Source organism: Haplochromis burtoni, unplaced genomic scaffold, assembly GCF_018398535.1.
Source record: "Haplochromis burtoni strain Fernald_Lab_line unplaced genomic scaffold, NCSU_Asbu1 Contig_9, whole genome shotgun sequence".
Taxonomy (NCBI): domain Eukaryota; kingdom Metazoa; phylum Chordata; class Actinopteri; order Cichliformes; family Cichlidae; genus Haplochromis; species Haplochromis burtoni.
The window spans coordinates 2338436-2349781 of NW_024582370.1; the positions used below are offsets into that span (position 1 = coordinate 2338436).

General features: G+C 42.2%; 1 protein-coding gene across 6 annotated transcripts in view; it reads left to right on the forward strand.

Moving 5' to 3' along the window:
* Positions 1-11346, forward strand: part of arhgef25a (Rho guanine nucleotide exchange factor (GEF) 25a) — a 42636-nt gene continuing 31290 nt past the window's right edge. For 3 of the 6 annotated variants that reach the window (XM_005914761.3, XM_042227731.1, XM_042227721.1), the window contains exons 1-2: positions 1-572; positions 1489-1627. In XM_005914761.3, coding sequence (XP_005914823.1) covers positions 477-572; positions 1489-1627 — 235 coding nt within the window. In that variant the 5' untranslated portion in view covers positions 1-476. The other 3 variants (XM_005914758.3, XM_005914759.3, XM_005914760.3) reach the window with 3 other exon arrangements.

The window sequence follows — 11346 nt, forward strand, 5'->3', positions numbered from 1 at the left end:
CCATTTCAGCATTCAGAAAACATAGAAGAAGGCCAACTTCACACTGTCAAACCTCATGATTTAGAAGAACCACAAAGAAGAAGACTGTGGACTTTACAAAAACCTCAGAAGAAGGCTGAAGAAGAGGAAAAATCTATCTGTTTTTCAGGTTCCTGACAAAACAGTGCAGACTATCAGAGAAGGAAGCTGCACAGACACTTGCAGCCAGCTCACCTGTGCGTCCTGGACGTGCTGAGGCTCCTGACCAAGTGCACGCTCCCACACAGACACGAGCCCTCCTCCTGCTCCTCCTTGATCTATTCTTGCGCATGAGGTTTCCTGTGTGTCATGGTAGAAAGAGGTGGGCTCAGCTCCAAACTGCAGCACAGTGCACAGTGAAGGGGCAGAAAACAAGAGCACAGGACAGACACGGGACACGAAGATTGCATCAGAATCAGAGACCAAGCTTGTAGAGTTTTTGTGTGGTGTTCAGGAGAATGAAAGCTCTGCAGAAAAATCAGGGACGCACTGACCAGATGTTAGGAGCCATGGCTGATGTGCTTACTTCCGTGGCCATGCCCAATCAACAGTGGGTGAGTTGTGACTGCTGCCCAGCTGGCTCACTTGAAATCTGTTTGGATATATACTGTCTGTTTATATGAAAGAATAATGCCTTAAATTCAAACTGAACGCACACATGGAGGTGTTTTTCAGGCTTCGTAGAGCACAACATATCCACAAATCCACATTGTACATGCCAAGTTTTTGTGGTTGTGTTTTTTGTTGCTTTGTTGTTCATCGCTATAACCTTTTCATCAACCTAAAATGATCAAGATATAGTGGATAGGGAGAGGAGAGAGTGAGGGGTATGGAAAGGTTGCAAGTCTCCGTTCAGTGCTTTGGAGGAATCTTGGATGTTTCAGTGGAACAGGAAGCTCAGTAGTGTTGATTAAAACATCGAACCATAAACAAAGCCATGCAGGTCTAATGGCTCATTGCAGCCCTGCAAATGTATTCTCCTCCCCCCTTTCTCTTTTTTTCTCTGCCTGTCCTCTCTTCTGTAGGACAAATTCTGATTTGACAGAAAGAAAAAAGAAAAAAGAAGTTGGAGGGTACCACAGTGACCAGTGAACTCCTTTTTGAAGTTCTGTTTCTCTTAAAAAAATGTTTATCTTGACAGATTATTTCCTTTCCGGCAGATATAGGACATAGCCATAACAGTGAATCTAATCTCCCTCCATCCCTGGACTTAAAGACAGTTTCAAACCTATTTCTGAGAAACGGTTCTCATCCAAGCTCTGTGGCAAAACTAGGGCCTCATTTCCATCACATTCTTGTTCAGTGTGTAATGGAGAAAAGGATGAAAAAGATGCAGGAAACTGGAAAAAAATCAGCCACTGGGATAATGTTCTGTGGTTATGTGACCATAAGTACTCTATACAATCTTGCAGTCACTTCCTCCTTGAGTGCAGGGCTCCACTGCTGACAAATGCATCTCTCTGTGTATAGCTCTCAGAAGGAGGTGAGGTAGACCTCCCATCATGCGAGGAGGAAAAGGGGCCTGTCCAGGGTCAGTGGGAGCCAGAGGGGCTGGACTGGGAGCAGCAGGCCTCTACTACAGAAAACTCAGACCAGAGAGAAAGAACAGGTAAGACCTGAAAGTGCTGCACCGAGTGACCCTAGACCAAACACTGCAGGTCTCACCAAAGCAGTCAGAGCTTAGAGGCTCACCAAAACGCAAACTTCCAGCTATGAAACGTCTCAGATTTCTGTGAAGTAACGTTTAAGAAACCTTCCTTGTGCACTCCTCAGTCTTTTTTTCTTTTTATGATAAGGTTCATGTGAGCCACTAGCTACTGCCTGTGTTTTTGCTCTCAGTTCACCCTGTTCTTGAATGTTAGCCATCAAAACAGGCCTGGGTCCCATCTGCCATATCTGATGGTGGTCATTAGGCAGTAATAAGCTCAGGAAAGGTATCAGATTGGAGTCACCTGAATGTTGGTGGTTTGCTCTTATTAAACTCCACCCTCTATATCCTCTATTAGCACTGATAACCTTAAATTGCTTTGCTGTAATGTACCATATATGAGTTCGTGAGACAGAAAAAGACTTCTTGTGTGCATGCATATACACAAGCAATACTTTCCAGATGGGGCAAGAAAACATGCTCCACTGCCTGCCCTCCCCTTCTGCCCCATCACTGTTGGTTGAACTTATTTTGATTTTTCTGTGAAAGGCTTGCGTGCGTTGCCATTTTACTTGAGTGGAATAGAACAAAAGGAGCTTTGTTGCTGGATCTGGGTTTGGGTTAGAGGGAGTGTGTGTGTATATATTGGAGGTTTGGTGGTGTGTACCATGTGGCCAGACCACTAACTGTTGTGCAGAGCAGTATATGGCTTACAGAAGGGGTGTGAGTGAGGCCAGAGGAAGCTGTCAGCGATGCCTATCTGTAACGGTCTTACTCAGACAGGGAATGCTATTGAAGTCGATGCAGCCAGAAATTCTTTTTGGTCGGGGCTCAGAATAGCGGAGCGAAAAAAAGAAAAAGTAAAGAAATGCATTATTCAGGGCCATGTAGAATGATGATGACCGAAAAGGAGATTGTTTATTTCAGCTCCAGACAAGCTCGATTGTTTTTGCGCAGCCCATTTTCCTCTAGATGGAAAATTGGATGGAAAATCAATGAAACACAAGGAAAAAACATCTGAACCAAAACGCCAGACAGACTTCGTCTTAGCCCAGAGAAGGTTTGGCAATACACGTTGTCACTTATTTGAAACATTACGTTTACGTGAATATAATTATACTCGGCTGTAACATGTAAATGAACAAATGTAATTTTCTCACTTTGTGATTTTCGATATCACACTGAATGCTGCTTTATTTTATTTCATTAAGTTGGGGCAGCTTTGTTATTTTGAGGTCTTACCGCAGTACCTTTCTACTTACCTAATATTTATTTTGTCTGTGTCAGTTATTTTTTGTTTGAGCTGCCAGTACAGAGCCCATGAAACCACAAAGCCTCACCTTTTTATGGCCTTGACACAAAGCCACATTCATTACTAATAATTTCCTTAAAATGCAATTTAGCAAACTTGGTAACCTAGAAGATAAATACTAATTTTACTTAACATTTTTGTATTATCGTTAAAAACATCAGAAATGTTCAATCTTTATTTATCAGTTGAGAAAAATGAATCAGGTAATTCATCAACGTTATCACTTTGAAAGGGTGCTACATAATTCGATTTTTATCCTCAAGATTTTCCATAATTTCTGACCTTCTAAATGTAGGACAGAGGAAAGACGATAGGCCCTTGCTTTCTTCAAAGACATGGTTCGTTGGCCCATGAGGGCCATCTGTTATGTGTTAGAAACGAGATGCCTGCTAGTGGCTTCCCAGGAATCACAGGCCAGTGCCAGCATCCACAAATTCAGATTCCCCCTTTTTTTATACAATTCTTAAACATTCCTGTTTTTCTCATTTCCGTGAATTTAGTGACTTTCTTTTTTCCCTCATTTCACCTCGTCGTGTTTGCTTTTTCACCAGTTCAAAGCTATATTTGAGTTTGAATTACATTTTTTAAATTTTGTTTTGAAACAAGGCCGTGTCCACAGCATTGTTATTTTAACCCTGACCTCTCCTTCAGAGCTAGATGTTAGGATTTTGACCTGTACATCTGTCTGTCTGATGAAAAGGGTGCTTCTACAAAAGTCAGCTTTACTGTGATATCATAGCATTCTGTTAAAAATACTTTTTTCCCTCTATTTAACACCATAACTCTGAAACAGAAGGGAAGATTGCTTTTTATTTCACACTCAAAGATCAAACCATGTAAAGCAGTCGTGATGTTAATGATTTAAAGTGCAACTTGGCTGATTAACTATAATCAGATTTTTTTTCACAGACGTATAATTCACATCTTTACTCTTGCCAGATAACACAAATATTTCCTTTATTTAAAACACTGATTTCTGATGGAGAGCTGTAAGTGTGTCCATGCACTCTGGGTTTTATAGTTTTGTCCTTTTTTGAGGTAAGATCAAATCTTCACTGAACCAGTAATACAAAGTGCTAAATTTTACCTATAAATGTCTACAAGAAAAGGTCACGTGTACACAACACACCTTGTGTGTCATCATATATGTCATCAGTGTTGAGGAAGAGCAAGATTTTCAATTGAATTGTGCTATCTACTAAAAAAAGCAAAACCATGAAACACATAAGAATTCCTAATGTGTAAAACCAGAGACCAAAACAAAAGAATGGAGAGAAATTCTTTTTTAGTCATCTTAGTTTAGCACAGTGCACCTCACTGGTTCTCAAATTAAACCATTCATATTTTTCCATAAGTTATTATGAGGAGAAATGTGCGGGAAATCCATGGTTTTGTCCATATCTGGTTTTGAGGGAGGCTGGGAGAGTGTGCCATTCAAGGAGTGCTGATCCCCAAGGACCTTGGAACTGAACTGTGTGCGAATGACCTTAAATGGGCAGAGATCAACCTGAAGCTGCATCGTATTGTATAGAGCCCAGAGATCGGAGAGATTAGCATTACTTCACATAAGTCAATGACATAATTATTCCTGTTTATTTATAACAAGTCCAGAGTTTTGCCCAGAAGAGATGCATAAGTATAATTTCAATGTATCTCTCATTAATAGAATAAATATAAGTTTAATTGGCAAACTAAAGCCACCTCACCAACACAATTAGTTATACATCTTATGTATACAACCTTCATGTGCAATCTAGAATAGCTTTTGTTATACACTGTATCAGAAATACTACACTCTCCCAGGTTCTATGTAATGATTAAATGTTACCGTGATTTGTTTTTGCACCTAATCCTCTGGTATTTGTTTCAGTTCTTGTAGGGATGATGTTACCTGAACTGTCAGCACTGTCTTCCTGTGAAATAGTGGTGACTGACAGATATATTATGGAGACATCTATTTCTTGAATTCACAACATCCATCAGCTCACTAAGCTTGCTGTTGCTAAACTAAATATGTTTTGGCCACTTGGGGGCAGTGGAAAAAAATGTGAACACAGCAGTGACATACAGAAAGTTTTTTTTTTAACAGTATTTTGGTGATTTTTAAGTGACCCTGAACTGAATAAGTGCATAAGGTGGATATATTTAAAGATTTATATTTTAATATTAGGATATAGAAGTATTTCATTCAGGCTGAACTCTTACTGTAGCAGGGGCACCTTTTGATATTTTTTTCCAGCAGATAATCCCTTGGGTTTGCATTTGTTTAATTAACTTTTTATCCTTTGGGGGGCGTTTTAGATCATACTTAAGCCCCAAACTCAGTCACCAGCAGTCTCAGTGGTAGCATGCTGCTTTTAGAGCAAGGTTTACACTTCAGCTCCAAGGAGATAAAGGCAGAGAGCGATGCTGTGGGTCAGGTGAAGCTGGAAAACTCCAACCTGAAAGCTGGATAGATTTCTGGAAAAATAAGAGCTGGATGGGAAAGGGAGTATATGTTTGTGTAAAGGCAGATCTTTTTCTGTATGTGTGTGAATATTGTGAGACATGGACCTCCCGTCTGTGCAGCCTAGTGCAGAACTGCTGCCTGAGAGCAGCTCTGCTCGATGAGGTACAACAATGGGAGGTACTTAGTGGTACTAGTGGTGAAGTGCACACACACACATGCATGTACAGACAGAGAGAGGCACACCCGTCTGCCTCCCCGGTGTATGCTAGCAGTGTGTAGTTTAGTCTAATTGGACAAAAACAGCATCTCTTTGCAGGGCAGATGAGTTACGAACAGGACAGTTACTTCACAACTTCTGCTCCATGACATCAGCCAAAACAGCCCCAAACCTCCCCCTCATAGTGGCTTGTCCAAAATGCCAGCTTCCCTTAATTGGCACTCAGAAATAGCGAGAGCTTAGGAATAGGGAGGAAAAAATAGAGAGGAAGTAAAGGAGAAAAGGGGAAGGAAAAATTGGTATAATAGTGAAATGCAGTGAGCATATTTTGGCAGGATTTTAGCAGTGATGGGGTGAAGAAAGACTAATGTCAGTGGGGGGTTGGGGGACACATTGTGAATAAGCAACTGCGTATCTGCTGAACTGAGACTTGCTGTATCTATTAGCATGCATGTTTATATCACATGAATTTTCTGTATTTTGCTGTTATTTCTGTAATTTATTGCCACACATTATGAAGGTTTTTACCTCAGCAGGGCGTACAGTGTTTGCAATATATGCATCCCAAGAGTGGCACATGAAATGAGCAGGAAATGTTGTGTATGAGCTGATTTACAACACATTCATAAATCACACTTGATATTCCACTTTGAGCACACACTCTGAAATGCGGCTCACTCTCTCTTTCAGTGGAAACATAATACTCTCTTCCCTGTTTGGCTGCCTGGCTCTACATAAAAATGTCATACCCATCTATTTGCTAGTGTGCTTATCTGCAAACGAGTCCAGTCCAGCGTGAATGTAAATGTATAGATTTCATTCATTCTTGCACGTCTCTGAATCTGAACAAGCAGAGGAGTCTTCTGTGTGTGTTTGTGTGTCTGTATGTGGGGAGTAGGAGAAAGAAGTGAGTGAGCAGAGAGGAGAGATAAAAGGAGACAGATGAATGTGTGTTAATGCATGCCTCACCTCACATCCCCCCTCTACTCCCTTCAAGCCGAGGGAGGAACATTTTTTCCATATTTCTGTTAACGTTCAAAGCTTTGTGCATTGTCTGCTGGTCCAGTTTTGGTACTCATTTATTACACTCCATTATTGCACGAAGGACACTACCAGTCTTAAATGTCAGGGCTGATGCACAGAAATAGATGTTAGTTAAAGACCAAAATGAAACATAGCACTCAGTATGCCAAGTACATGTCAGATCTGGTCATTGAGTGTCTAATAATAGTCCAAAGATTTGTTATAATACTGTAAATGAAAACATTTTTTCCTATTTGTCGTGCTTTGAAGCGGCACCACTAAAAGAACGCCTGCAATCAACCTTACGCAACAAGTACAAAAGCCCCCACCCCCCGCTGTGGGACTTGTAGGATCATAATCTGGCAGCTTCTAGCTTAAGAGCATATTAAAAGATTCTCTCATATTCATTAATTTTGAATGTGTCTCCAGAGCGGTGGATTTCTTCTTTGCTCTATAGCTGTTTTTTTGTTAATTGGTAGTGCAGGCAGTATTTGTTCAGTTTGTAACACAGTTTGCTGTCGTCTTTCTTTGCCGTCTTTGTTTTATCTTGTTTCTGTTGCTGTCAAATCAACTGTTTCTCAGCCCATTTTGAGTTGTGCTCCTTCGCTCGCACGGTGTTTGGCAGCCATATCAGCATCAGACAAATGGAGACGTTCAGCAGTGCCTTTCAAGAATCCTCTAGCGAATTGCCCTTTCAATCACAGTTGCTTAAAACATCCATTATAAGCAAAGAAAACGAGAGAGCGATGGAGGCTGTGATGGGGAGAGAGAAAGGAAAGCTGTGACCTGTCTGTATCTTTACAGATATGTGGTGAACCACTGTGCTGCCTGAGCCTGGGAATTGATAATGCATAAGTTTGTCTGCAGTCCAGAATTGTATTTTCTATCTGCTTTAGATCCCTCTTCATGTACAGAGTGCTGAAATGCTGCATAGTCAATGCACTGGTTTGAAGTACTCTGTTTGTATGGCTAATGGGTGAGGCAGCCAGGCTTCTCTGTTTACCCTGACAGAAACATCCTGACAGGAGTGTGCCACCACCCTGCCACCGGACAGAAAGATGATGGAGGCACAGTTCTGCCAGCTGTTGAAGTGCCTGACGGTGCACCTCAGTGATGCGTGCGCTTGTGTGTGCCTGCATGGTGGTTCAGTGCCAGCTGATACTCAGCCTTCTCTTGTTTCCATTGATGCCCCGTAGAGGAACCTGAGTGGGTGCTGTGATGCTGCCTGTCTTTGTTGCAGTAATCAGGTGGTGATTTCCACACAGTTGGACTGTAGCCTGTGAAAGGATGTGCCCAGGAAAATTGAGATGGGCTCGCACGCTGAGTCATAAGCTTAGCTGCTTCAGGCCTGAGAAAGGCTGTTTGTTGATCAAATAGTAATTGTGCCTCAAAATATGTGGCATGTCTTGAAACAAGTTTTATTTTCCTTCTCACGCTAGTTATATCTCGAGTTGGATGCATTTGCTTTACTTACTGACATTTCAACAGCCTCTGCTTTCACATGCATGGAGAAGGAGCCATAATCCAGATGTTAATTGACTTTAATGTGCTTTGATGTAAAGTACACATCTAAATATTGCATGCTTTGTGTACAGCGCCTTGTTAAGAATTGCCCTGTGTAGCTTTCAGGTTGATCAGATTGACTTAGAAAGAAAGGGAAACAATTCTACAGTGTTCCTCTTTTGAATATGCACACTCACAGCTAATGCTACACACAAATGCCCAAATGTGCTCCATGCTCGATCCGATTTAGTCGCAGACACATTTACCCAAAGACACATTTGCTCGCAAAAAGATGTTGGTCAAAGATTGCAGCTGCTGCTGAAGATTTTTGGGTAAAAGCACCTCTGAGTGAAACTAAAAATTCTAAAAATGTCACTCATCAGGTTTTCGAAATGCATGTATTAGTTTGATCGGTGTACTTTGAAGAGCATATTTTATTATCCTAGTTGATCGCTTTGGTGATTATGTCTAAATATACTCATTTGCCACTTCATTAGGTCTAAGTTGTAGGTCTCGTACCAGGTTGGACTCACTTTTTTCTTCAAAATTGCCTTAATTCTTCATATCATAGATTCAAAAGGTGCTGACAACATGTTAGCATTCTTCTGATTTGTCAGTTACACATTCATAATGTAAAACACTGTATCCATCCAGAAACCAGTTTGAGATGATCTGAGCTTTGTGACGTGACACGCTATCCTGCTAGATGCAGCCATGGTCATGATCATCAGCAATATTCATGTAGGCTGTGGCTTCTAAATAATGCTCAGTTGGTACTAAGGGGAACAAAGTATGACAAAACCCCATCCCCCACAGCATAACACCACTCGCAGTAGCCTCAACCATTGATACAAAGCAGTATCCAGAGCAATGCTTTCATGTTGTGCATGCCAGATTTTGTCTCCTGCCATCTGAATGTTGCAGGAAAATTTGAGACTCATCAGGCCAGATACCAGTTTTCCAATCTCCTGTTGTGCAATTTTGGCAAGCCAGTGTGAATTGTAGCCTCAGCTTTGTGCTCTTGGCTGTCAGGGCTGGCCCTCTGTGTGGTCCTCTGCTGCTCTTCTGTATTTACTGTTGCCTTTCTATTAGCTTGAAGCAGTCTGGCCGTTCTCCTCTGACCTCTGGCTTCAAAACAGCATTATGACCCAGAGAGCTGCTGCTCACTGCGCATTTTTTCTTTTTTGGGCTTTAAACACTCGAGATGGTTATAAACAAACATCCCAGCAGATCAGCAGTTTCAGAAATACTCAGACCAGCCTGTCTAAGTATTTCTGATGCTAAGTTTGAACCTCAGGATGTTATCTTGATCACGTCTACATGCCTAAATACACTGAGCTGCTGCCATTTGATTGGCTGATTAGATATTTGAGGTTGAACAGGTATACCTCACAAAGTGGGTGTGTATCACAAGATGAAGTTACACTATATGGTGATAACATGGTGTAACTATATTACAGTGCAAAGCCCAATTCCCTTACGGGGGGAAACTTTGTCACTGATACAAAACTGCTTTATTCCACGAGCTTCTTTGGTTAGACTGTCCCACTGTGTACTTCAGAACAGGAAATTATCAGCCCAAATGATTGATGGTACACACACACGCACGCACACACATCAAGAATGCCAACATTGTGAAATATGAGACCGCCTGTTCCCTCCATGGAAACACACTTTGCGAGCTCTGTGATCATAAATGAGCGCAGAAGTCAATATTGGAGCTGTCCCAGCCAGAAAAGCCCACTCTAAGCCACAACCCACGAAGAAACATTCCTAAACTGTCAGAAAGAGTCTGATACTGGCTGGACAATGCATGACACCTTCAGCATAACATGGCCATTCTGCTGTAAATAGCACCGTGTATCACTGCAGACCTGGGTGTTACTATTTCAACAGCCAGCTCTGAGCAGACACAAGAGAGCGTGTCATTTCATCTGATCTCGGAGTTGGCTATGTGAGAGCCCCTTTAAGCATTACTTATGCTAAAATGAGACTCAACCATGTAGAAAAGAGGATAACAGACAAGATGGGGGGCAGCAGACGAGAGAGGAAACAGAAGGGAGCAGAGGAAAAAAACAGCTGAGAGGAGGGAAGAGAGAAAACTATGGGAGTGGGAAAGCTATCCTGGAATAGCCAGCGACTAGAGCTACAGACTCCACCCTTCTCACCCCTCCCCTTACTCTCTCTCGTTCCCTTTCCCTTGCAATCGCTCTCTCTCCCCCCCTCTCTCTGAAGCAGTCTCCCAGTGTGTCATTTGACCAGGCAGTTCACAGAGGCGAGAGCTCAGCACCAAAAAGAAAGCAGTGGGAAAAAAGAGACAGAGACAGAAGGAGCACGTTCAGCATAACGATAAGCTTGCTGGAATGTTTCTCTCACTGTTTATCATCAGATACAAAGCCCTGTGAGTGCGGATTTCTTCTTGGCTTATTGCTTTTGGGGACTCTTACACTTGGTTTCTTGGATATGGGTTTTAACTCTGCGTGCAGTCAGCTGAAGAGGAGGATCAACTGACACCTTTTTGGGGGATTTACACTTTTTGAGGAGTAAACCTCTACTTGTGTGAGGGTGACGAAGAGAGACCAAGAAAAGAGAAGAAAAGGAGAGCCAGAGATAGATAGAGAGATAGAGAGAGAGAAAGAGTGCCCGGGCCATGCCCACCTCAGCTCATGGTTCAACAGCATGAAAGGGGGCCACCATCACCATCGCCACCACAGAGGCTGTGGCTGCCAACACTTGTTCCGTAAAGTCCTGGCCAAGTGTGGCTGCTGCTATGCACGAGTCAGAGGTCAGTGTCACACACAAATGCACATACACACAGAACGCCTAAAGAAATTTGATCTTTAATATCTGATTATCTGATTTTCCTGGCTTTGAGGTTGGAATTGTGCTTTAAAAACTGCTTTTGTGATCCTGTTTGTTGTGTATGTGCACGTTTGCGTGTGTGTGAGTGTGTGTGTGTGCAGTTTCTCTTGATCATTCCCCTGCTCCTAATCTCCTTCTCCAATACATTATCTGAGATGTCCACCCATGTCTCTCTTATCTCGTCTCTCTTTTCTGCGAGCATATGTGAACAGTTTAAATGTAAGCCTTGGCCCCCTGCCCTGATCCCTGCACCCCCAGCTAAAGCAACAGATGTACACACACACACACACACACACACACACACACACACACAC